At 37.4% G+C, this 27,834-nt stretch overlaps 1 protein-coding gene across 4 annotated transcripts in view; it reads left to right on the top strand.

Annotated features, from left to right (window-relative positions):
• Positions 1-27,834, top strand: part of AAGAB (alpha and gamma adaptin binding protein) — an 87,126-nt gene that overhangs the window by 17,489 nt on the left and 41,803 nt on the right. For all 4 annotated transcript variants that reach the window (XM_004276226.3, XM_033439927.2, XM_033439928.2 and 1 more), the window contains exons 2-5: positions 11,294-11,484; positions 11,621-11,717; positions 12,071-12,160; positions 22,257-22,340. In XM_004276226.3, coding sequence (XP_004276274.1) covers positions 11,294-11,484; positions 11,621-11,717; positions 12,071-12,160; positions 22,257-22,340 — 462 coding nt within the window. The remainder of the gene's footprint in view (positions 1-11,293; positions 11,485-11,620; positions 11,718-12,070; positions 12,161-22,256; positions 22,341-27,834) is intronic.

The following is a 27,834-nucleotide window of genomic DNA, read 5'->3' on the forward strand; positions in this document are numbered from 1 at the left end:
TTAGAAGCTCTTTCTGCATCTATTGAGATGATCATATGGTTTTAATCCTTCAATTTGTTAATATGGTGTATCACATTGATTGATTTCCATATATTGAAGAATCCTTGCATCCCTGGGATAAATCCCATTTGATCATGGTGTATGATCCTTTTAATGTGTTGTTGGATTCTGTTTGCTAGTATTTCATTGAGGATTTTTGCATCTATATTCATCAGTGATATTCGTCTGTAATTTTCTTTTCTTGTAGTATCTTTGTCTGGTTTTGGTATCGGGGTGATGGTGGCCTCATAGAATGAGTTTGGGAGTGTTCCTTCCTCTGCAATGTTTTGAAAGTGTTTGAGAAGGATCGGTGTTAGCTTTTCTCTAAATGTTTGATAGAATTCACCTGTGAAGCCGTCTGGTCCTGGACTTCTGTGTGTTGGAATATTTTTAATCACAGTTTCAGTTTCATTACTTGTGATTGGTTTGTTCATATTTTCTATTTCTTTCTGGATCAGTCTTGGAAGGTTATACCTTTTTAAGAATTTGTCCATTTCTTCCAGGTTGTCCATATTATTGGCATAAAGTTGCTTGTAGAATCTCTTGATGCTTTGTATCTCTGCGGTGTCTCTTGTAACTTCTCCTTTTTCATTTCAAATTTTATTGATTTGAGTCCTCTCCCTCTTTTCCTTGATGAGTCTGGCTAATGGTTTATTAATTTTGTTTATCTTCTCAAAGAACCAGCTTTTAGTTTTATTGACTTTTGCTGTTTTCTTTGTTTCTATGTTATTTATTTCTGCTCTGATCTTTATGATTTCTTTCCTTCTGCTAATTTTGGGTTTTGTTTGTTCTTCTTTCTCTAGTTCCTTTAGGTGTAAGTTTAGATTGTTTGAGATTTTTCTTGTTTGTTGATGTAGGCTTGTATAGCTATAAACTTCCCGCTTAGAACTGCTTTTGCTGCATCCCATAGGTTTTGGATCATCGTGTTTACATTGTCATTTGTCTCTAGGTATTTTTTGATTTCCTCTTTGATTTCTTCATTGATCTCTTGGTTATTTAGTAACGTATTGTTTAGCCTCCATGTGTTTGTATTTTTTACTTTTTTTCCCTGTAATTCCTTTCTAATCTCATAGCGTTGTTGTCAGAAAAGATGCTAGATATGATTTCAGTTTTCTTAAATTTACTGAGGCTTGATTTGTGACCCAAGATGTGATCTATCCTAGAGAATGTTCTGTGCGCACTTGAGAAGAAAGTGTAATCTGCTGTTTTGGGATGGAGTGTCCTATAAATATCAATTAAATCTATCTGGTCTGTTTTGTCATTTAAAGCTTGTGTTTCCTTATTTATTTTCATTTTGGATGATCTGTCCATTGGTACAACCGAGGTGTTAAAGTCCCCCACTGTTATTGTGTTACTGTCGATTTCCTCTTTTATAGCTGTTAGCAGTTGCCTTATGTATTGAGGTGCTCCTATGTTGGGTGCATATATATTTATAATTGTTATATCTTCTTCTTGGATTGATCCCTTGATCATTATGTAGTGTCCTTCTTTGTCTCTTGCAACATTCTTTATTTTAGAGTCTATTTTATCTGATACGAGTATTGCTACTCCAGCTTTCTTTTGATTTCCATTTGCATGGACTATCTTTTTCCATCCCCTCACTTTCAGTCTGTATGTGTCCCTAGGTCTGAATGGGTCTCTTGTAGACAGCATATATATGGGTCTTGTTTTTGTATCCATTCAGCAAGCCAGTGTCTTTTGGTTGGAGCATGAAATCCGTTCATGTTTAATGTAATTATTGATATGTATGTTCCTGTGACCATTTTCTTAATTGTTTTGGGTTTGTTTTTGTAAGTCCTTTTCTTCTCTTGTGTTTCCCACTTAGAGAAGTTTCTTTAGCATTTGTTGTAGAGCTGGTTTGGTGGTGCTGAATTCTCTTAGCTTTTGTTTGTAAAGTTTTTGATTTCTCCATTGAATCTGAATGAGATCCTTGCCAGGTAGAGTAATCTGGGTTGTTGGTTCTTCCCTTTCATCACTTTAAGTATATCATGCCACTCCCTTCTGGCTTGTAGAATTTCTGCTGAGAAATCAACTGTTAACCTTATGGGAGTTCCCTTGTATGTTATTTGTCATTTTTCCCTTGCTGCTTTCAATAATTTTTCTTTGTCTTTAATTTTGCCAATTTGAGTACTATGTGTCTCGGCGTGTTTCTCCTTAGGTTTATCCTGTATGGGACTCGCTGTGCTTCCTGGGTGGCTATTTCCTTTCCTATGTTGGGGAAGTTTTTGACTATAATCTCTTCAAATATTTTCTCTAGTCCTTCCTCTCTTCTCCTTCTGCGACCCCTATAATGCGAATGTTGTTGCGTTTAATGTTGTCCCAGAGGTCTCTTAGGCTGTCTTCATTCCTTTTCATTCTTTTTTCTTTATTTGGTTCCACAGCAGTGAATTCTACCATTCTGTGTTCCAGGTCACTTATCTGTTCTTCTGCGTCAGTTATTCTGCTATTGATTCCTTCTAGTGTAGTTTTCATTTCAGTTATTGTATTGTTCATCTCTGTTTGTTTGTTCTTTAATTCTTCTAGGTCTTTGATAAATATTTCTTGCATCTTCTCGATCTTTGCCTCCATTCTTTTCCCGAGGTCTTGGATCATCTTTACTATCATTAATCTGAATTCTTTTTCTGGAAGGTTGCCTATCTCCACTTCATTTAGTTGTTCTTCTGGGGTTTTATCTTGTTCCTTCATCTGGTACATAGCCCTCTGACTTTTCACCTTGTCTTTCTGTGAATGTGGTGTTTGTTCCACAGGCTGTAGGATTGTAGTTCTTCTTGCTTCTGCTGTCTGCCCTCTGGTGGATGAGGCTATCTAAGAGGATTGTGCAAGTTTTCTCATGGGAGTGACTCAGCAAGATCCTTTTTGACCCACCTCCTGCTAGTATTGGAGGGTCTCTTGCAGAGGCGGGGGTGGCTGTGGTTCACTGCGCGGACAAAGACAGTGGTGGCAGTAGTTCTGGTGAGTACTCATTGACGTGTCATTGTAGTTTTAATTTGCATTTCTCTAATGATTAGTGATGTCGAAGGTTGTTTCATGTGTTTGTTGGCAATCTGTATATTTTCTTTGGAGAAATGTCTGTTTAGGTCTTCTGCCATTTTTGGATTGGGTTGTTTGTTTTTTTTGATACTGAGCTGCTTGAGCTGCTTGTAAATTGTGGAGATTAATCCTTTCTGAGTTGCTTCATTGGCAAATATTTTCTCCCATTCTGAGGGTTGTCTTTTCGTCTTCTTTATGGTTTCCTTTGCTGTGCAAAAGCTTTTAAGTTTCATTAGGTCCCATTTGTTTATTCTTGTTTTTATTTCCATTTCTCTAGGAGGTGGGTTAAAAAGTATCTTGCTGTGATTTATGTCATAGAGTGTTCTGCCTATGTTTTCCTCTAAGAGTTTTATAGTGCGTGGCCTTACTTTTAAGTCTTTAATCCATTTTGAGTTTATTTTTGTATATGGTGTTAGGGAGTGTTCTAATTTCATTCTTTTACATGTAGCTGTCCAGTATTCCCAGCACCACCTATTGAAAAGGCTGTCTTTTCTCCATTGTATATTCTTGCCTTCTTTATCAGAAGTAAGTTGAACCATATGTGCGTGGGTTTATCTCTGTGCTTTCTATCTTGTTCCATTGATCTATATTTCTGTTTTTGTGCCAGTACCATACCATCTTGATTACTGTAGCTTTGTAGTATAATCTGAAGTCTGGGAGCCTTATTCCTACAGCCCCATTTTTCTTTCTCAAGATTGCTTTGGCTATTCGGGGTCTTTTGTGTTTCCATACATATTGTGAAATTTTTTGTTCTAGTTCTGTGAAAAATGCCATTGGTAGTTTGATAGGGATTGCATTCAATCTGTAGATTGCTTTGGGTAGTAGAGTCATTATCACAATGTTGATTCTTCCAATCCAAGAACATGGTATATCTCTCCATATGTTTGCATCATCTTTAATTTCTTTCATCAGTGTCTTATAGTTTTCTGCGTACAGGTCTTTTGTCTCCTTAGGTAGGTTTATTCCTATGTATTTTATTCTTTTTGTTGCAATGGTAAATGGGAGTGTTTCCTTAATTTTTCTTTCAGATTTTTCATCATTAGTGTATAGGAATGCAGGAGATTTCTGCGCATTAATTTTGTATTCTGCAACTTTACCAAATTCATTGATTAGCTCTAGTACTTTTGTGGTAGCATCTTTAGGATTCTTCATGTATAGTATCATGTCATCTGCAAACAGTGACAGCTTACTTCTTCTTTTCCAATTTGTATTCCTTTTATTTCTTTTTCTTCTCTGATTGCTGTGCCTAAAACTTCCAACACTATGTTGAATAATAGTGGTGAGAGTGGACAACCTTGTCTTGTTCCTGATCTTAGTGAAAATGGTTTCAGTTTTTCACCATTGAGAACAATGTTTGGTGTGGGTTTGTCATATATGGCCTTTATTATGTTGTGGTAAGTTCCCTCTCTGCCTACTTTCTGGAAGGTTTTTGTCATAAATCGGTGTTGAATTTTGTCGAAAGCTCTTTCTGCATCTATTGAGATGATCATATGGTTTTTCTCCTTCAATTTGTTAATATGATTTGTCACATTGATTGATTTGCATATATTGTAGAATCCTTGCATTCCTCCGGTAAAGCCCACTTGATCATGGTGTATGATCCTTTTAATGTGCTGTTGGATTCTGTTTGCTAGTATCTTGTTGAGGATTTTTGCATCTATGTTCATCAGTGATGTTGGCCTGTAGTTTTCTTTCTTTGTGACATCTTTGTCTGGTTTTGGTATCAGGGTGAGGGTGGCCACGTAGAATGAGTTGTGGAGTGTTTCTCCCTCTGCTATATTTTGGAAGAGTTTGAGAAGGATAGGTGTTAGCTCTTCTCTATAAACATTTGATAGAATTTTCCTGTGAAGCCATCTGGTCCTGGACTTCTGTTTGTTGGAAGATTTTTAGTCACAGTTTCAATTTCAGTGCTTGTTATTGGTCTTTATATTTTCTATTTCTTCCTGGTTCAGTCTCAGAAGGTTGTGCCTTTCTAAGAATTTGTCCATTTCTTCCAGGTTGTCCATTTTATTGGCTTACAGTTGCTTGTAGTAATCTCTCATGATCATTTCTATTTCTGCAGTGTCAGTTGTTACTTCTCCTTTGTAATTTCTAATTCTGTTGATTTGAGTCTTCTCCCTTTTTTTCTTGATGAGTCTGGCTAGTGATTTATCACTTTTGTTTGTCTTCTCAAAGAACCAGCTTTTAGTTTTATTGATCTTTGCTATTGTTTCCTTCATTTCTTTTTCATTTATTTCTGATCTGCTCTTTATGATTTCTTTCCTTCTGCTAACTTTGGGGTTTTTTTCTTCTTTCTCTCATTGCTTTAGGTATAAGGTTAGGTTGTTTATTTGAGGTGTTTCTTGTTTCTTGAAGTAGGATTGTATTGCTATAAACTTCCCTCTTAGAACTGATTTTGATGCATTCCATAAGTTTTGGGTCATCGCGTTTTCATTGTCATTTGTTTCTAGGTACTTTTTGATTTCCTTTTTGATTTCCTCAGTGATCTCTTGGTTATTTAGTAGTGTATTTTTTAGCCTGCATGTGTTTTTATTTTTTGCAGATTTTTTCCTGTAATTGATGTCCAATCTCATAGTATTGTGGTCAGAAAAGATACTTCATACGATTTTAATTTTCTTAAATATACCAAGGCTTGATTTGTGATCCGAAATGATCTATCTTGGAGAATGTTCCATGAGCACTTGAGAAGAAAGTGTATTCTTTTGTTTTTGGATGGAATGTCCTATAAATGTCAATTAAGTCCGTCTTGTTTAATGTGTCATTTAAAACTTGTGTTTCCTTATTTATTTTCATTTTGGATGATCTGTCCATTGGTGAAAGTGGGTATTAAAGTCCCCTACTATGACTGTGTTACTGTTGATTTCCCCTTTTATGGCTGTTAGCATTTGCCTTATCTATTGAGGTGCTCCTATGTTTGATGCATAAATATTTACAATTTTTATATCTTCTTCTTGGATTGATCCCTTGATCATTATGTAGTGTCCTTTAAAGTCTATTTTGTCTCATATGAGAATGCTACTCCAGCTTTCTTTTGATTTCCATTTGCATGGAATATCTTTTTCCATCCCTTCACTTTCAGTCTGTATGTGTCCCTAGGTCTGAAGTGGGTCTCTTGTAGAGAGAATATATATGGGTCTTGTTTTTGTATGCATTCAGCCAGTCTATGTCTTTAGGTTGGAGCATTTAATCCATTTACATTTAAAGTAATTATCGATATGTATGTTCATACTACCATTCTCTTAATTGTTTTGGGTTTGTTATTATAGGTCTTTTCCTTCTCTTGTGTTTCCTGCCTAGAGAAGTTCCTTTAGCATTTGTTGTAAAGCTGTTTTGGTGGTGCTGAATTTTGTTAGCTTTTGTTTGTCTGTAAAGGTTTTAATTTCTCCGTCGAATCTGAATAAGGTTCTTGCTGGGTAGAGTCATCTTGGTTGTAGGTTTTTCCCTTTCATCGCTTTAAATATGTCCTGCCACTCCCTTGTGGCTTGCAGAGTTTCTACTGAAAGATCAACTGTTAACCTTATGGGGATTCCGTTTTATATTAGTTGTTGTTTTCCCCTTGCTGCTTTTAATATTTTTTCTTTGTATTTAATTTTTTATAGTTTGATTAATATGTGTCTTGGCATGTTTCTCCTTGGATTTATCCTGTGTGGGACTCTGTGCTTCCTGGACTTGACTATTTCCTTTCTTATATTGGAAATTTTCAACTGTAAGCTCTTAAAATATTTTCTCAGTCCCTTTCTTTTTCTCTTCTTTTTCTGGGACCCCTATAAATCGAATGTTGGTGCATTTAATGTTGTCCCAGAGGTCTCTAAAACTGTCCTCAATTCTTTTCGTTCTTTTTTCTTTATTCTGTTCTGCAGTAGTTATTTCCACTATTTTATCTTCCAGGTGACTTATCCACCTTCTGCCTCAGTTATTCTGCTATTGATTCTTTCTAGAGCATTTTTAATTTCATTGATTGTGATGCTCATCATGTTTGTTTGCTCTTTATTCTTCTTGGACCTTGTTAAACATTTCTTGTGTTTTCTCCATTCTATTTCCAAGATTTTGGATCACCTTTACTATCATTACTCTGAATCCTTTTTCAGGTGGACTGCCTGTTTCCTCTTCATTTGTTTGGTCTGGTGGCTTTTTACCTTGCTTCTTCGTCTGCTGTGTGCTTCGTTTTCTTCTCATTTTGCTTATCTTACTGTGTTTGGGGTCTCCTTTTTGCAGGCCACAGGTTCTTGGTTCCTGTTGTTTTTGGTGTCTACCCCCAGTGGCTAAGGTTGGTTCAGTAGGTTGTGTAGGCTTCCTGGCAGAGGGAACTAGTGCCTGTTTTCTGGTGGATGACATTCGATCTTGTCTTTCTGGTGGGCAGGACTGTGTCCAGTGGTATGTTTTGGGGTATCTGTGACCTTATTATGACTTTAGGCAGCCTCTCTGCTAATGAATGGGGTTGTGTTCCTGTCTTGCTAGTTGTTTGGCATAGGGTGTCCAGCACTGTAACTTGCTGGTCATTGAGTGGAGCTGGGTCTTAGCATTGAGATGGAGATCTTTGGCAGAGCTTTTGCCATTTGATATTACATGGAGCCGGGAGGTCTCTGGTGGACCAATGTCCTAAACTTGGTTCTCCCACATCAGAGACACAGGCCTGACAGCCGGCCAGAGCACCAAGACCCTGTCAGCCACACGGCTCAGACGAAAAGGGAGAAAAAAAGAAAGAAAGAAAAAAATAAGGTAAAATAGTTTTTAAAAAAAATAAAAAATAATTATTAAAAATAAAAAAATTCAAAAGTAGTAAGAAAGAAAGAAAGAAAGAAGAGAGCAACCAAACCGAAAAACAATCCACCAATGATAACAAGTGCTAAAAACTATATTTAAAAAAAAAAAGATAGAACCCTAGGACAAATGGTAAAAGTAAAGCTATACAGACAAAATCACACAAAGAAGCATACACATACACACTCACAAAAAGAGAAAAAGGAGAAAAAAATATATATCCAGGTACGTGGGGGGTTTCTTGCCTTTCGGGAGGTCTGAGGTCTTCTGCCAGCCTTCAGTAGGTGCTCTGTAGGAGTTGTTCCCCATGTAGTTGTATTTCTGATGTGTTTGTGGGGAGGAAGGTCATCTCCATGTGTTACTCCTCCACCATCTTGAAAGTCTCCTCCAGACCAGTTCTTCTTAATAACCACATGATGAAAGTTTATCAATGGAAAAATGCACATGCACACATACACACTTTATATATGTCATTCCTAGCAGGTTTTAAAAAATTTTTAGTATTTATTTATTTATTTTTGGCTGCATTGGGTCTCAGTGACGGCTCACGGGATCCATTGCTCTGGTGCGCAGGCTTCTCTCTAGTTGTGGCACGTGGGTTGCAGAGGGCATGGGCTTACAGTTGCAGCTTGCGGGCTCAGTAGCTGTGGCATGCAGGCCTAGCTGCTCCCTGACATGTGGGACCCTAGTTCCCCGACTAGGCATTAAACCCGCATCCCCCGCATTGGAAGGCGGACTCCGAACCTCTGGACCATCAGGGAAGTCCCTTCCTAGCAGTTTTGAGACTAAATAATTCCTGCATATCATTTTGTTGAGCAGAAACTATGGCAACCTTCCAAATATATAATCCTAGCTCTGGAATTTAAAATTTAACTTCTAGTTTTCTGTGTCTTACTAATTGTGAGTTTGAGGAATATTTAAACAAATTTTTTAATTATTGAAGTATAGTTGATTTATAATGTGTTAATTTCTGCTGTACAGCAATGTCATTCGGTTATATATACATTCCTTATCATATTCTTTCCCATTATGATTTATCACAGAATATTGAATATAGTTCCCTGTGCTATACGGTAGGTCCTTTTTGCTTATTCATCTTGTATAGTATAATAGTTTGCATCTGCTAACCCCAAACTCCCAATCCTTCCTTCCCCCACTCCCCTCCCCCTTGGCAACCACAAGTCTGTCCTCTGTCTGTGAGTCTGTTTTTGTTTCATAGGTTTATTCATTTGTGTTGTATTTTAGATTCCACATATAAGTGATATCATATGGTGTTCGTCTTTCGCTTTCTGAGTCACTTCACTTAGTATGATAATCTCTAGTTGTATCCATGTTGCTGCAAATGGCATTATTTCATTTTTTAAAAATGGATGAATAGTATTCCATTGTGTATATGTACCACATCTTCTTTATCCATTCATCTGTCGATGGACATTTAGGTTGTTTCCATGTCTTGGCTATTGTGAATACTGCTGCTATGAATATAGGGATGCATGTATCTTTTCAAATTATAGTTTTGTCCAGATATATGCCTAGGAGTGCAATTGCTGGATTATATAGTAATTCTATTTTTAGTTTTCTGAGGAACCTCCATACTGTTTTCCACAGTGGCTGCACAAACTTACATTCCTACCAACAGTGTAAGAATGTTCCCTTTTCTCCACACCCTCTCAGTATTTGTAATTTGTGGACATTTTAATGGTGGCCTTTCTGACTGGTGTGAGGTGGTACTTCATTATAGTTTTGATTTGCATATTTCTTATAAATGGCGATGTTGAGCATCTTTTCATGTGCCTATTGGCCATCTGTATGTCTTCTTTGGAGAAATGTCTGTTTAGGTCTTCTGCCCATTTTATGATTGGGTTGTTTTTTTCTTATTGAGTTGTATGAGCTGTTTGTGTATTTGGGAAATTAAGCCTTTGTCAGTCATGTGATTTGCAAATATTTTCTCCCAGTCTGCAGGTTTTTTGTTTTGCTTATGGTTTTCTTTGCTCTGCAAAAGCTTGTAAGTTTGATTAGGTCTATTTGTTTATTTTTGCTTTTATATCTATTCCCTTGGGAGACTGATCTAAGAAAATATTGGTACAATTTATGTCAGAGAATGTTTTGCCTATGTTCTCTTTCAGGAGTTTTATGGTGTCATGTCTTATATTTAAGTCTTTTAGCCATTTTGAGTTTATTTTTGTATACGGTATGAGGGTGTGTTTTAACTTCATTGATTTGCATGCAGCTGTCCAACTTTCCCAGTACTACTTGCTGAAGCGAATGTTTTTTCCCCATTGTATATTCTTTCCTTCTTTGTCAAAGATTAATTGATCGTAGTTGTGTGGGTTTATTTCTGTGCTCTCTATTCTGTTTCATTGATCCATGTCTGTTTTTGTGCCAGTACCATGCTGTTTTGATTACTGTACTTTTGTAGTGTTGTCTGAAGTCTAGGCGGGTTATACCTCCTGCTGTGTTCTTTTTCGTGAGGAATATTTTATATGTTCATCTTAGTATGCATTAGAAAGGAGTTTGTGGCCATTTGGCTGTATATTCTTATTATAACCCAGTTAGTGGCCTGTCATTTTACTTCTCTAAGCTAATTTTCCACATCTGTGTGAAATGGAGGTTATGGTTATGGGTGTGAGAGATGGGAGTTCGGGTTAGAACAATTTCTGATGTCTCTTCAAGTTCTAAATATTGTATGACATTATGGAAGCAAAATGCTCCAGTGGTTCCATGACCACATCTATATTTGTCCATCATTGACTTGGTAATTTACTGTTAAGGATTTCACTAGTTATACCGATGTTGCACATGGATTTCTGAAAGATTTGGTTCTTTCCTAAATCATTTAATTTGCTTGGCTTTCTATATTAAAATTTGCCAGAGTGTCTTTGTCAACAAGAATTTGAGTTAGCTTTCAAAGAATCTGAAGAAGGCTGAATATATATAAATGGAATGGGGTCATTTATCAGTATGCATTCTTTTATTTCATTAGTTGAATTAATGTGTCAGCATTTGGCCCAGGGACTGTGTGTAACTGTTCTGTTACTGGTTTAGCTTTGCTGCTATCTTCCTTTTAGTTTGCAGTAAGTACAAAATAGTTACAAATTCTTGACTATTCTCACAGTCTTCCAGCTTCCATAAAGTATGTAAGCAATACATGTAGCTGTTTTTCTTTCACTTCTGCTTGCTCTTTACTGGGTGTTTGCTTAGATGACTGTTTTGTTCTCTACTACTATGTAATCTAGTCACAATAGTTTTTATGTTCTTAAAGAAAAAAGCCAATTAATTGAATTAAATTATGTCACCATTACTTTTATAATCAAATGATCAGAGAAGGAAACTATCCTAATAAATCAGAGGCCCTTTGAAATCCTTGCATAAAGAGAATTATTAATCTGGTATCTTACTGAGAAAATTGACCATTGTATATTGGTTTTGTACTTTCCATGGTAATATTGTGTCATTTATTTAGATATCCTTGGAACAGAAGATCTTATTGTGGAAGTGACTGCCAACGATGCCGTGAGGTTTTATCCCTGGACCATTGATAATAAATACTATTCAGCAGATATCAATCTATGTGTGGTGCCAAACAAATTTCTCGTCACTGCAGAGATTGCAGAGTCCGTTCAAGCATTTGTGGTTTACTTTGACAGCACGCAGGTAAGATTTTGTTTTCCATGGACCTTGAATAACAAATTATTTTGTGCTTTGTTTTTTTTAACCTTGCATTTTCTGTGAGTTCTCTTAATGTCTCTTTTTCTGTTTTTGTTTCTATGTTTCTTTCTCCTCCCTCTAGAAATCTGGTCTTGATAGTGTTTCCTCCTGGCTTCCACTGGCAGAAGCATGGTTACCTGAGGTGATGATCTTGGTTTGCGATAGAGTGTCTGAAAATGGTAAGGCACTCCAGTGGGATTGTAGGTGGTACATACGTTGTGACACTTGCCATTCCTTGGTAGACAATACATTGGTTTCCTTAACTTAGAACAGTATGTCTTGTGTGATTTTATTACCTTACAAAAATATTTTCAGCTGTTTCTCTTTGGAATCTTGCAATATTTACATTTTATTTTTTTAGAACAGACACTTGGGGTTTGAGAAATCATTTTCCTTATATTAATTTATTTAGTATGCCTTTAGAATGACATTGACATTAAAGGTAACACTTTGAGATTGTGGAGAGTATTGCAGCAATATTCATGTTTTATTTTATTTTTGCTTATAAAGAATCTTCTGCATGTTATTTTAGGTGTAAACCGACAGAAGGCTCAAGAGTGGTGTATCAAACATGGCTTTGAATTAGTAGAACTTAGTCCAGAAGAGTTGCCTGAGGAGGATGGTAAGTATTTACGTGTCAGGAGAAAGCATGGCATTTGGATTCAGATATGAGCGATTATTTTAGTTCAGGGAAGAAGAATCAAAGTGATATTCAAAACACATTTTTCACTAGCTCTTTGAAAAGATTTGTGCAGAATCCATTGATGCGGTCTGGTAATTGCATAATCCATTTATTTGGTTTTACCACCCATTTTAGGACTTTGGAAATGTTTGTTTTTCTTATGGGTAAAGGTAGAGATTTCTACCTTAAATCTTAGTCATTTTCCCAGTCTCTTATCCTTTCTCTGCTGCCAAAAAAAGGAGGGTTTGATCTATATTCATAAATAGTTAAAGTTTATGTTTCTTATTTTGAATTCCTAGTAACCTGAGGTTGAATTCCCAGGAACCCTAGGGGACATGTCAATACTATTTGTATGTCTTTTGGATATTTGAACCCACAAATAGACCCAGAATGCGCACCCCCGGGGTTACTCTGCACTTACCAGTCTTCTACTATACTTTGGACCTTCTATTTATTCTGCCTCTTTTTCTCCCGTCCCCCATTCCTCTTCTCATCTTTTCTTCCAAGTACAGCTATGCTAGCTGCTGTGGAATCTACCAAGATAAGATGGGTTTTGGCCCACCAAAACCTTATAATCTGGTATAAGAGATGAAACAGGTATACAAACAATTGAATTACCAAGTGGAACATCATAAGTATTATAAAAATATGTATATTGGTGCTATGGTGTTTCAGAGACGGAAGAGGTTATTTATCTTCAGAAGTTCAGAGAACACATTGGTATGTGAAATCTCACATGTCAACAGCTCCATGGGGAGGAAATGGAGAAGGTACTGGACTTAGAGTTAGAGGACTGGTAGCAAGATGCCAGTTGTTGTAAAAGACGTTCTAAGTAGGGCAGCCAACATGAATTAAAGTGCATAGAGAGGCTAAAAGTAATTATTACGTGAAACCTGTATTTTTTTAAAAAAGAAATTAAGAAACACTTTTTTATATCCTGGCTTATTTAGAAGTTTTGCAAATGTTGTTACCTTAAGGAATAAAGCCCTGCCTGAGAAGAAGAGGACAAAAATGAAAGAAAAAGCCTGATTTTTCTTGCTGTACATTTTTAAGAATATTGAAAATATTGAATATTGAAAATTAATAAGTATAGTTTCTCTTCCATGTTTTTCTAGGACTCCTTAAACTTGTGCCTGTTTCATGTATGTGAGCATGTGTGTGATTGCTTACTTCTGGCATTAGAATGTTCTCTTCTTCCCATTGTCCTTGAGGGTCAACATTTGAGTCATTTATTTTATCTGTTTTTATTTTGGAATCTCTGCTCCTTTATACCACTGTGCTTCTCCTTGCCCCCGTCTGAGGAGTGTTCTTGTATTAATTCAGCTTAATCTTTTATTTTATTCAATCTTGTTCCTTTATTATGATTTTGTGTCTTGTATTTAAGACTCTTTTTTCTTTTCTGGCCATGCTGCACAGCTTGTGGGATCTTAGTTTCCCGACAAGGGATCAAACTGGGGCCCATGGCAGTGAGATTGTGGAGTCCTTACCACTGGAGTGCCATGGAATTCCCTAATTCAGCTTAACCTTAAAATAGATTTCAACATATCATCTTTATGTAAGTTAACTAAAACCTTCCTAGAATGTTTTAATGCAAACTGTTCCCAAGCCATATACCCTCATCCTTTATTGGCATGTGTTATTCAAACATCAGTATGAGACTTTATGCTTCTTTGTATTAAATTCAACTTATTGATTCTGGCTCTTTATTTCAGATCATATTTTTGGTTCCTGGTTATATCATCTGAAGTATTAGTTATTCTTTCAAGAATTGAATCATTCATAGTTAAGATAAACATAGCTTTTATTTCTTCATTTAAACACTGATGGTGATAAACTCATCTTTGTAGAGTATTTTCAGTTTTACCCTTCCCATATTTCTGTTAGGTTGGTAGGGTGGTATTCTTTAAATGAGTCATCAGTTCATGAGTTACTGTGTCTTTCAGGCACCATGTTAGTTTAGGTAGTGAGAATAAGTAGTGAGTGAGAACTCAGTGAGATATGACTCCTGCCTTCAAAGAGTTTTTAGTCTAGAGGGGAAGGTTACACCAGTAAATTATTAGTTCCAGTGCATCTTTTCTATGGGAGAGGTGTACATAGTGGTGTCATCCCTACTTTTCTTTGAGAATAGCATGAGTGATTTGCCCTTAATCGAATAGCTAATAAGTTATAGAGCCTGGGTTCACATTCAGATCTTCTGACTTCTAATTCTGTGCTCTTCCTTTTAAACCACCCAGGACTGGGCCAGGCCACTAGAGACAGGTTCTATATGGACTGTGCTCCGTAAACTCTTAGGAGACTTTTCTCTTTAAACCACATGAAAACTATTTCTGCTGTTATTTTCCATATGCAGTCTTACAATACTCATTAGCTGAAGGATTTCCATTTCCTTTGCACACACTCATATCTATTGGTACATTGTAGCTAAGAATACCACCTTATTATTGGTGTACTAACTGGGATTACTGCCCTGTCATTTTGAGTAGTATCAATTAAAGTCCAGAAGCAAAATAGTACCCATACTAAACTAATTAAGTTGTGTAATTGATGGAAACTAACATTTTCAGGGGAATATGAGTGGATTCCATTCATGAGGTAATGGGGTTGACTTGATTGTATAAACCTTTTATACTGTGTATTTATTTAATTGTTTTAGTTCCTAGAATATTCTTTTTTCAAATTGAAGTATAGTTGATTTACAATGTTGTGTTAATTTCTGCTGTACAGCAAAGTGATTCAGTTATACATGTATATGTACGTTCTTTTTTATATTCTTTTCCATTATGGAAAATATCTCAGGATATTGAATATAGTTTCCTGTGCTATACAGTAGCACCTTGTTGTTTGTTCATTCTATAGTAATGGTTTGCATCTACTAACCCCAAACTCCCAGTCCATCCCTCCCCTACCCCTATGCCCCTTTGTCAACCACAAGTCTGTTCTCTATCAGTTTCTGTTTTGTAAATAGGTTCATTTGTGCCATATTTTATTTTTTAAATTTTTTTATTTTTATAAATTATTTTTTTTTTTTGGCTGTGTTGGGCTTTCGCTAGCTGTGGCGAGTGGGGGCTACTCTTCATTGCGGTGCATGGGCTTCTCATTGTGGTGGCTTCTCTTGTTGCGGAGTATAGGCTCTAGGCGTGTGGGCTTCAGTAGTTGTGGAGCGTGGGCTTCAGTAGTTATGGCTTGTGGGCTCTAGAGCACAGGCTCAGTAGTTGTGGTGCATGGGCTTAGTTGCTCTGTGGCATGTGGGATCTTCCCAGACCAGGGCTCGAACCCATGTCCCATGCATTGGCAGGCAGATTCTTAACCATTGCACCACCAGGGAAATCTCTGCCATATTTTAGATTCCACATGTAAATGATATCATAAAGTATTTGTCTTTCTCTTTCTGATTTACTTCATTTAGTATGATAATCTCTAGTTGCATCCATGTTGCTGCAAATGGCATTATTTAGTTCTTTTTTATGTCTGAGTGGTATTCCATTGTATATATGTACCACATCCTCTTTATCCATTCATCTGTTGATGGACATGTAGGTTGTTTCCATGTTTTGGCTATTGTGAACAGTGCTGCTGTGAACATAGGGGTGCATGTATCTTTTTGAATTATAGTTTTGTCCAGGTATATTCCCAGGAGTGGGATTGCTGGATCATGTAGTAATTCTATTTTTAGTTTTCTGAAGGACCTGCATACTGTTTTCCATAGTAGCTGTACCAACTTACATTCCCACCAGCAGTGTAGGAGGGTTCCCTTTTCTCCACATCCTCTCCAGCATTTGTCATTTGTAGACTTTTTAATGATGGCCATTCTGACTGGTGTAAGGTGATACCTCATTGTAGTTTTGATTTGCATTTCTCTAATAATTGGTGATGTTGAGCATCTTTTCATGTGCCTACTGGCCATCCGTATGTCTTCTTTGGAGAAATGTCTCTTTAGGTCTTCTGCTCATTTTCGATTGGGTTGTTTGTTTTTTTGTTGTTGAGTTGTACGAACTGTTTATATATTTTGAAGATTAAGCCCTTGTCTCTTGCATCATTTGCAAATATTTTCTCCCATTCTGTAGGTTGTCTTTTCATTTTTTTTATGGTTTCCTTTGCTGTGCAAAAGCTTGTAAGTTTGATTAATTTTGTTTTTATTTCTATTGCTTTGGGAGACTGACTTAAGAAAACATTGGTACAATTTATGTCAGAGAATGTTTTGCCTATGTTCTCTTCTAGGAGTTTTATGGTGTCATGTCTTATATTTAAGTCTTTAAGCCATTTTGAGTTTATTTTTGTGTATGGTGTGAGGGTGTGTTTTAACTTCATTGATTTGCATGCAGCTGTCCAACTCTCCCAGTACTACTTGCTGAAGCAAATGTCTTTTCTCCATTGTATATTCTTGCCTTCTTTATCAAAGATTAATTGACTGTAGTTGTGTGGGTTTATTTCTGTGCTTTCTGCTCTGTTTCATTGATCCATATGCCTATTTTTGTACCAATACCACACTGTTTTGATTACTGTAGCTTTTTAGTATTTTCTGAAGTCTGGGAGAGTTATGCCTCCTGCTTTGTTGTTTTTCCTCAGGATTGCTGTGGTTTTTTTTATGGTTCTGTAATAAGATTTTGGATTATTTGTTCTAGTTCTGTGGAAAATGTCATGGATAATTTGATAGGGATCACATTAAATCTGTAAATTGCTTTGGGTAGTATTGCCATGTTAACAATATTAATTTATCCAAGAGCATGGGATATCTTTCCATCACTTTGAATCCTCTTTTATTTCCTTTATTAATGTTTTATAGTTCTCAGCATATAAGTCTTTCACCTCCTTGATAAGATTTATTCCTAGGTATTCCTTTTTTTTTCTTTGGGTGCAATTTTTTTTTTTTTTTTTTTTTTTGCGGTATGCGGACCTCTCACTGTTGTGGCCTCTCCCGTTGCAGAGCACAGGCTCCAGACATGCAGGCTCAGCGGCCATGGCTCACGGGCCTAGCCGCTCCGTGGCATGTGGGATCTTCCCGGACCAGGGCACAAATCCGTGTCCCCTGCATCGCAGGCAGACTCTCAACCAGTGCACCACCAGGGAAGCCCTTAAAAGGAATTTGTTTTTTACAATCCTGTTCTGATATTTCATTGTTAGTGTAAAGGAATGCAACTGATTTCTGAATGTTAATCTTGTATCCTGCTACTTTGCTGAATTCATTTATTATATCTAGTAGTTTTTGTGTGGCGTTCTTAGGGCTTGCTATATATAGTTTCATGTCATCTGCATATAGTGACAATTTTACCTCTTCCCTTCCAATTTGGATACATTTTCTTTTTTGTATCTGATTGCTGTGGCCAGGACTTCCAATATTATGTTGAATAGAAGTGAGGAGACTGAGCATTCTTGTTCCAGATTTTAGAGAGAAGGATTTCAGCTTTTCATCATTGAGTATATTGGCTGTGGGTTTGTCATAAGTAACTTTTATTGTGTTGAGATATGTTCCCTCTATACCCACTTTGGTAAGAGTTTTTATCATTAATGGACGTTGATTTTGTCAGGTGTTTTTTTCTGCATCTATTGAGATGATCATGTGGTTTTTGTCTCTTCTTTTGTTGATGTGGTGTATCACATTGATTGATTTGCATATGTTGAACCATCCTTATGAATTTAGGATGAATCCCACTTGGTCATGGTGTATGATCTTTTGTATATTTTGTTGGATTCAGTTTGCTAATACTTTGTTGAGAATTTTTGCTTCTATATTCCTCAAAGATACTGGCCTGTAATTTTCTTTGTTGGTGGTATCTTTGTTTGGTTTTGGTATCAGGGTGATAGTGACTTCATAGAACGTCTTCGGGAGTGTTCCCTCCTCTTCAGTGTTTTGGAAGAATTTGAGGATTGGTAAAAGTTCTTTGTATGTTTGGTAGAATTCACCTGTGAAGCCATCTGGTCCTGGATTTTTGTTTGTAGGGAGTTTTTTTTTTTTCTTTTAATTACAGATTCAATTTCACTTCTAATGATAGGTCGTTTTAAATTATCTGTTATATTCTTGATTAAATTTTGATGGGCTGTATGTTTCTAGAAACTTGTTCATTTCTTCTAGGTTGTTGAATTTGTTGGCATATAAATGTTCATAGTATTCTCTTATGGTGGTTTTGTATTTTTGCGGTCTTGGTTGATATTTCTCCTTTTTCATTTCTTATTTTGTTTATCTGGGTTCTCTCTCTTTTCTTTGTGGTGAATCTGGCTCTGTTGTTTTGTGCCCTAGTATATCATCAGTCCTAGAGAATATTACATGTGCACTTGAAAAGAATGTGTATTCTGGGTTTTTTGAATATGATGTCCTGAAAATATCAATTAAGTCTAACTGTTCTATTGTATAATTTAGGATATCTGTTGCCTTATTGATTTTCTTTCTAGAAGATCTGTCCATTGATGTGAGTGGGGTGTTAAAGTTGCCTACTATTATTGTATTCCCGTCAATTTTTCCTTTTATGTCTGTTAGTATTTGTTTTATGTATTTGGGTTTTCCTATATTAGGTACATATATGTTGATGAGTGTAAAATCCTCTCCTTTTATTGATCCTTTTGTCATTATATAGTGTCTTTATCTTTCTTTATGGCCTTTGTTTTAAAGTCTATTTTGTCTGACGTGAGTATTGCGACCCTCACTTTCTTGTCATTTCCGTTTGCATGATATGTCTTTTTTCCGTACCCTCACTTTCAATCTGTGTGTGTCATTTGCCCTAAAGTGGGTGCCTTGTAGGCAGCATATCGTACTTACTTGTTTTTTTATCCAGTCTGCCATTCTGTCTTTTGATTGGAGCATTTAGTCCATTGACATTTAAGGTAATTATTGATAAATCTGTATTTATTGCCATTTTAAACCTTGTTTTCCAGTTGATGCTGTGTTTCTTCTTTGTCCCTTTCTTTTTCTTTTTTGTTTTTCATTTTGTGGTTTGATGATTTTATTTTATGCTTGTGTTCTCTTCTTTTTGATTTTGGTGAATCTATTGTATGTTTTTGATTTATGGTTACCCTGTTTTTCAAGTATGTTAACTCCTTATTATATCTGCTTGCTTTAGACTGACAGTCATATAGGCTCAAATGCATTCTAAAAAAAAGAATCTACATTTTCTTACTCTCCTCTCCCACATTTTATGATTTTGATGTCCTCTTTTACATCTTTATGTTTATCCTTTTGCTCTTCCTTGCGTTTATCATCTCTTTCACAAATTGATTTAAAAAATATTTTTTCCATCTGTATACTGGCTTATTTAAGTGATTTACTTTCCAGTTGTGATTTCCTCTTTCCTATATCTTCTTGCTTCTTTTCAAATTAGAGGAGACCTCTGAATATTTCTTTTAGGTTAGGTTTAGTATTGCTGTATTATTTTAGTTTTTGCTCCTCTGAGAAATTCTTTATCTCTCCTATTCTAAATGATAATTTTGCTGGGTAGAGCATTGTAGATTGCAGATTTTTCCCTTTCAAGATTTTAAATATGTTTTTCTGCTCCCTTCTGGCCTGTGGTGTTTCTGTAGAGAAATCAGCTGATAGCCTTATGGGGGTTCCCTTGTAATTAACTCTTTGTTTTTCTCTTGCTGCCTTTAGAATCCTCTCTTTATGTTTAACTTTTGCCATTTTGATTGTAATATGTCTTGGTGTAGGTCTGTTAGGGTTCATTTTGTTCCTGACCTTCTGTGCTTTCTGTATCTGGATAACTGTTTCCTTTTTTAGGTTTGGGAACTTTTCAGGCATAATTTCTTCAAATACCTTTTCAATCTCCGTTTCTCTTTCTTCTCCTTCTGGAATCCCTGTTATGCATAGAGTGGCACGCTTTATATTATCCCGTGGGTCTTTTTATATTGTTTTCTTTTTTTTTTTCATTTGGCTTTCTGTCTCCTGTTCTGATTGGGTGATTTTCATTATTTTATCTTCCAGATCACTTATTCGTTCTCCTGTATTATTCATTCTGCTAGTCATTGCTTTTAGCTCAGCTTTAATCTCGGGAAATGAATTTTCTGATTTTTCTTGGCTCCTCCTTATAGTTTCTAGTTTCTTTTTACAGTAATCTGCATTTCTTTCGGTAGCCTTTCTTAATTCCTTTGGTATTTTCATTACCTCCTTTTTGGACTCGGTGTCCGTTACACTGAAGAGGTCTGTTTCATTGTTCTTTTAGGGGGATTCTCTTGGTCTTTTAACTGGGAGTGGTTTCTCTGCTTCTTCATTTTATGTATATTTCTCTTACTCTGTGCGTTTAGGAAGAACAGTTATCTACTGTGATCTTGGAAGGCTGTTTATATGCAGGAGCATCCCTGTGTAGCTTGTGTGGGTTTAATGTATTTGGTGCAAGGGCTGCTTTTCATATGGATGCCTTCTGCATCTTTCCTCAGCATGTGCTGGCTGTTATCCCCTTGATAGGGGGTGTGCAGATGCTGCAGCTCTTGTGCGCTCCCTATCAAGGGGATAACAGCCTGCAATGGCAGCACTGGCTGGTGCCCACTCCCAGGGCCCACGGCAGCGGCTCATGTGTGCTTCTGGATCCCACAATGGTGGGGTCAGCAACTGGCGCCTGCTCCTGGATCTCTCAGTGCCTGCGGCAGCTCATGCCTGCCCTGAGAGCTCGTGTAGGCTGTGTCCTGTCACGTGATACCATGTGCATGGGGAAGGAGGCTCCTAAAGCGGTCCTCCCCTCTCCTTGCATGCCCCCCAACAGTGGCACCTTACCTCTGTGGCGGGGACCAGGCTTCTTCCATGTACACCCTTGGTTGTGGCCATTACCACACTCCAGCTCCTTCAGGCTATCTCCGTGCAGCCAACCCCAGTCCTCTCCCTGGGTCTGACCTCCAAAGCTCCAGTACCCAGCCCCCACCTGCACCAACGGATGCATGTCTCAGGCTGGGGAGTGCAGGGCAGCCATACTGACTGTCTGTGTAGGTCTTCCTTCATTTTGCCTTCTGCAGCTAGTTGCTGCACTTTCCTCCAAGGCGCCGAAGCTCCCCCTCTATCCTGACTGATCTCCCTGCCAGTGAGGGGACTTCCTAGGGTGTGGGAACCTTTTCTCTTTCATAGCTCCCTCCCAGGGGTGCAGGTCCTGTCCTGATTCCTTTCTCTCTCTCTCTTTTTTTTCTTTTTCTTTTGTCCTACGCGGTAACATGGAGATTTTCTTGCCCTTTCAGAAGTCTGAGGTCTTCTGCCAGTGTTCAGTAGATGTTCTGTGAGAATCGTTCCACCTGTAGATATATATATTTTTTTAACTACTTTTTTTTTTTTTTTTTGCGGTATGCGGGCCTCTCACTGTTGTGGCCTCTCCTGTTGCGAAGCACAGGCTCCGAACGCGCAGGCTCAGCGGCCATGGTTCACGGGCCCAGCCGCTCCGTGGCATGTGGGATCTTCCCGGACCGGGGCACGAACCCGCGTCCCCTGCATCAGCAGGCGGACTCTCAACCACTGCGCCACCTGGGAAGCCCCTGTAGATATATTTTTGATGTATTTGTTGAAGGAGGTGAGCTCCATGTCTTACTCCTCCGCCATCTTGATCACTCTCCAGTTTCTAGAATATTCTTGACAGGAGCTCTGAGCTTTGTATTTCCTTAATTTTTTCCCTTTTTTTTACTTGTTACAATGTGAAGTAACAACTAAATGAGCAAGATAATTAAGCCACAGTTGTTTAAAAATGTGGCTTGTGGGCTATATATACATATACGGTCAGCCCTCTGTATCCAAGGGTTCTGCTTCCATGGATTCAACCAACAGCAAGCTGAAAATATTTGGAAGAAAAATTCCAGAAAATTCCAAAAAATTTACATAGTATTTGGTATTTTAAGTATTTAAGAGATGATTTAAAGTATATGGGAGGAAAAAAAAATGGGACAATGTGGGTAGATTATATATGAATACTATGCTGTTTTATATAAGGGACTTGAGCATCTGCAGATTTTGGTATCCACAGTGGGGAGGGGGGTCCTGGAGCTATTCCCTCATGAATATTTAGGGATGAGTGTGTATATATATATGTGTATGTATAAGTGCATGTATAAATATATATATTTTTTCCTCCCTGATTAGATGACTTCCCAGAATCTACAGGAGTAAAGCGAATTGTTCAAGCCTTGAATGCCAATGTCTGGTCCAATGTAGTGATGAAGAATGGTAAGTAACTTGGGACTGAAAGTCCTGAGGAGCTTTTTCCTCCTGTTCCTTGTAAGTTTTAAATTATTTGATTATATGTGGAAGCATTAGGATTATATGAAATCTGTGGATTTGTTCAATTTTAAGTCCCCAGTTGAAGAGAGCCAAAAGAAACATTTCTAAGAATTTAAGATGTATGTTTAATAGTTAACAAGAATTTAGAACTTGCCTATAATATGCCTGGCATTGTCTTTGGCTTTGAGAAATACCCCCAAAATTGTAAAACATGAATCCTAGCCTTAAGGAGCTCATAGTCCAGCTGAGGAATCAAAGTGTACACTTTTAAAATGCTACATAACTGTGCAAGGCAGTCTTTGATGAGCACAGAATGACTGATGCAAGTAGCAAAGGCAGAGAGGCCAGAGATGTGGCCTTTACTGTGGGCTTGAGTACAGAGAGAGAGTTTCAAGGCAAAAGTGGGTCTTGGCAGTCATCTTCACAGGATGGTCTAGATTTGGGATGGTGAAGTGGGAGAGTGGCAAACAGTAGAGGAAGCATGGCATCAAGAATAATGGTTGTATGTTCTAGGGTCACTAGGAGTCTCTCACCTAGCAGTTGGAGATAGCTTAGGAGAGAGAGGTCTGTATTCGAGGCAGGAGAATCTGGGCTTTTTCTTATAGGAAGCGGTGAGTCATTAGAGATTTCTTTTCTTTTGAATTTTCTTTTATTTTTTATATAGCAGGTTCTTACTGGTTATCTATTTTATACATATTAGTGTATATAGGTCAATCCTAATCTCCCAATTCATCCCCCCCTCCCTGCTTTCCCCCTTGGTGTCCATCCATACATGTGTTCTCTACATCTGTGTCTCTATTTCTGCCTTGTAAACCGCTTCATCTGTACCATTTTTCTAGATTCCACATATATGTGTTAATATACAATATTTGTTTTTCTCTTTCTGACTTACTTCACTCTATATGATAGTCTCTAGGTCCATCCACATCTCTACAAATGACCCGATTTCGTACCTTTTTATGGCTGAGTAATATTCCATTGTATAGTATGTACCACATCTACTTTATCCATTCTTCTGTCGATGGGCGTTTAGGTTGCTTTCATGACCTGGTTATTGTAAATAGTGCTGCAGTGAACATTGGGGTGCATGTGTCTTTTTTTTTTGCGGTATGCGGGCCTCTCGCTGTTGTGGCCTTTCCTGTTGCGGAGCACAGGCTCCGGACGCGCAGGCTCAGCAGCCATAGCTCGTGGGCCTAGCCACTCCGCTGCATATGGGATCTTCCTGGACCGGGGCACAAACCTGTGTCCCCTGCATCAGCAGGCGGACTCTCAACCACTGCGCCACCAGGGAAGCCCCGCATGTATCTTTTTGAATTATGGTTTTCTCAGTGTATATGCCCAGTAGTGGGATTGCTGGGTCATATGGTAATTCTATTTTTAGTTTTTTAAGGAACCTCCATACTGATTTGCATAGTGGCTATATCACTTTACGTTGCCACCAACAGTGCAAGAGGGTTCCCTTTTCTCCACACCCTCTCCAGCATTTGTTGTTTGTAGATTTTCTGGTGAGGCCCATTCTAACAGGTGTGAGGTGATACCTCATTGTAGTTTTGATTTGCATTTCTCTAATAATTAGTGATGTTGAGCAGCTTTTCATGTGCTTCTTGGCCATCTGTATGTCTTCTTTGGAGAAATGTCTATTTAGGTCTTCTTCCCATTTTTGGATTGGATTGTTTGTTTCTTTAATATTGAGTTGCATGAGCTGTTTATATATTTTGGAGATTAACCCTTTGTCAGTTGCTTCATTTGCAAATATTTTCTCCCATCCTGAGGGTTGTCTTTTCATCTTGTTTATACTTTCCTTTGCTGTGCAAAAGCTTTTAAGTTTCATTAGGTCCCATTTGTTTATTTCTGTTTTTATTTCCATTACTCTAGGAGGTGGATCAAAAAAGATCTTGCTGTGATTTATGTCAAAGAGTGTTCTTCCTATGTTATCCTCTAAGAGTTTTATAGTGTCCAGTCTTACATTTAGGTCTTTAATCCATTTTGAGTTTATTTTTGTGTATGGTGTTAGGGAGTGTTCTAATTTCATTCTTTTACATGTAGCTGTCCAGTTTTCCCAGCACCACTTATTGAACAGGCTGTCTTTTTTCCATTGTGTATGCTTGCCTCCTTTGTCATAGATTAGTTGACCGTAGGTGCAAGAGTTTATCTCTGGGCTTTCTATCCTGTTCCATTGATCTATATTTCTGTTTTTGTGTTGGTACCATATTGTCTTATTTACTGTAACTTCGTAGTATAGTCTGAAGTCAGGGAGTCTGATTCCTCCAGCTGTGTTTTTTCCTCTCAAGATTGCTTTGGCTATTTGGGGTCTTTTGTGTATCCATACAAATTTTAAGACTTTTTGTTCTAGTTCTGTAAAAAATGACATTGGTCGTTTGATAGGGATTGCATTGAGTCTGTAGATTGCATCGGGTAGTATAGTCATTTTCACAATAATGATTCTTCCAATCCGAGTACATGGTGTATCTCTCCATCTGTTGGTGTCATCTTTGATTTCTTTCATCATTGTCTTATAGTTTTCTGAGTACAGGTCATTTACCTCCTTAGGTAGGTTTATTCCTAGGTATTTTATTCTTTTTGTAGCAGTGGTGAATAGGATTGCTTCCTTAATTTCTCTTTCTGATCTTTCATTAGTGTATAGGAATGTAAGAGATTTCTGTAATAATTTTGTATCCTGCAACTTTACCAAATTCATTGATTAGCTCTAGTAGTTTTCTGGTGGCATCTTTAGGATTTTCTGTGTATAGTATCATGTCCTGCAAACAGTGACAGTTTTACTTCTACTTTTCCAATTTGTATTCCTTTTATTTCTTTTCTTCTCCGATTGCCATGGCTACGACTTCCAAAACTATGTTGAATAATAGTGGTGAGAGTGGACATCTTTGTCTTGTTCCTGATCTTAGAGGAAATGCTTTCAGTTTTTCACCATTGAGAATGATATTTGCTGTGGGTTTGTCATATATGACTTTTATTATGTTGAGGTAGTTTCCCTCTATGCCCACTTTCTGGAGAGTTTTTATCATAAATTGGTGTTGAATTTTGTCAAAATCTTTTTCTGCATCTATTGAGATGATCATATGGTTTTTATTCTTCAATTTGTTAATATGGTGTATCACATTGATTGATTTGCATATATTGAAGAATCCTTGCATCCCTGAGATAAATCCCACTTGATCATGGTGTATGATCCTTTTAATGTGTTGTTGGATTCTGTTTGCTAGTATTTTGTTGAGGATTTTTGCATCTACATTCATCAGTGATATTCGTCTGTAATTTTCTTTTTTGTAGTATCTTTGTCTGGTTTTGGTATCAGGGTGATGGTGGACTCATAGAATGAATTTGGGAGTGTTTTTTCCTCTGCAAGTTTTTGGAAGTGTTTGAGAAGGATGGGTGTTAACCTTTTCTCTAAATGTTTGATAGAAGTCACCTGTGAAGCTGTCTGGTCCTGGACTTCTGTGTGTTGGAATATTTTTAATCACAGTTTCAATTTCATTACTTGTGATTGGTCTGTTCATATTTTCTATTTCTTCCTGGTTCAGTCTTGAAAGGATATACCTTTCTAAGAATTTGTCCATTTCTTCCAGGTTGTCCATATTACTGGCATAGAGTTGCTTGTAGAGTCTCTTAGGATCTTTTGTATTTCTGCGGTGCCCGTTGTAACTTCTCCTTTTTCATTTCTAATTTTATTGATTTGCGTCCTCTCCCTCTTTTTCTTGATGAGTCTGGCTGAAGGTTTATAAATTTTGTTTATCTTCTCAAAGAACCAGCTTTTAGGTTATTGCTCTTTGCTATTGTTTTCTTTGTTTCTATTTCATATTTCTGCTCTGATCTTTATGATCTCTTTCCTTCTAGTAACTTTGGGTTTTGTTTATTTTTCTTTCTCTAGTTCGTTTAGGTGTAAGGTTAGATTGTTTGAGATTTTTCTTGTTTCTTGAGGTAGGATTGTATGGCTATTATAAACTTCCCTCTTTGATCTGCTGTTGCTGCATCTCATAGGTTTTGGATCGTCGTGTTTTCATTGTCATTTGTCTCTAGGTATTTTTAATTTTTATTTTATTTATTTTTTTGCGGTACGCTGGCCTCTCACTGTCGTGGCCTCTCCCATTGCGGAGCGCAGGCTCAGCGGCCATGGCTCACGGGCCCAGCCGCTTTGCGGCATGTGGGATATTCCCAGATAGGGGCCGAGCCCGCGTCCCTTGCATCAGCAGGCGGACTCTCAACCACTGCGGCACCAGGGAAGCCCCTTTTTGTCTCTAGGTATTTTTTTATTTTCTCTGATTTCTTCAGTGATCTCTTGGTTATTTAGTAATGTATTGTTTAGCCTCCATGTGTTTGTGTTTCTTATGTTTTTTTCCCTGTAATTTATTTCTAATCTCATAGCGTTGTGGTTGAAAAAGATGATATGATTTCACCTTTCTTAAATTTACTGAGGCTTGATTTGTGACTCAGGATGTGATCTGTCCTGAGAATGTTCTGTGTGCACTTGAGAAGAAAGTGTAATCTGCTGTTTTCAGATGGAATATCCTATAAATATCAATTAAATCCATCTGGTCTGTTGTGTCATATAAGGCTTATGTTTCCTTATTAATTTTCTGTCTGGATGATCTGTCCATTGGTGTAAGTGAGGTGTTAAAGTCGCCCACTATTATTGTGTTACTGTTGATTTCCTCTTTCATAGCTGTTAGCATTTGCCTTATGTGTTGAGGTGCTCTTATGTTGGGTGCATATATATTTACAGTTGTTATATCTTCTTCTTGGATTGATCCCTTGATCATTATGTAGTGTCCTTGCTTGTTTCTTGTTACATTCTTTATTTTAAAGTCTGTTTTGTCTGATATGAGTATTGGTGCTCCAGCTTTCTTTTCATTTCCTTTTGCATGGAATATCTTTTTCCATCCCCTCACTTTCAGTGTGTATGTTTCCCTAGGTCTGAAGTAGGTCTCTTGTAGACAGCATATATATGGGTCTTGTTTTTGTATCCATTCAGCAAGCCTGTGTGTTTTGGTTGGAGCATTTAATCCATCCACACAAAAGGTAATTATCAATACGTATGTTCCTATTACCATATTCTTAATTGTTTTGGGTTTGTTTTTGTAGGTCCTTTTCTTCTCTTGTGTTTCTCACTTAGAGAAGTTCCTTTCGCCTTTGTTGTAGAGCTGGTTTGGTGGTGCTGAATTCTCTTAGCTTTGGCTTGTGTGTAAACCTTTTGATTTCTCTGTCGAATCTGAATGAGATCCTTGCTGGGTAATCTTGGTTATAGGTTCTTCCCTTTCATCACTTTAAATATATTGTGCCACTCCCTGTGGCTTGCAGAATTTCTTCTGAGAAATCAGCTGTTAACCTTATGGGAGTTCCCTTGTATGTTATTTGTCGTTTTTCCCTTGTTGCTTTTAATAATTTTTCTTTGTTTTTAATTTTTGTCAATTTGATTACTGTG

Source organism: Orcinus orca, chromosome 2 (assembly GCF_937001465.1).
Source record: "Orcinus orca chromosome 2, mOrcOrc1.1, whole genome shotgun sequence".
Lineage (NCBI taxonomy): Eukaryota > Metazoa > Chordata > Mammalia > Artiodactyla > Delphinidae > Orcinus > Orcinus orca.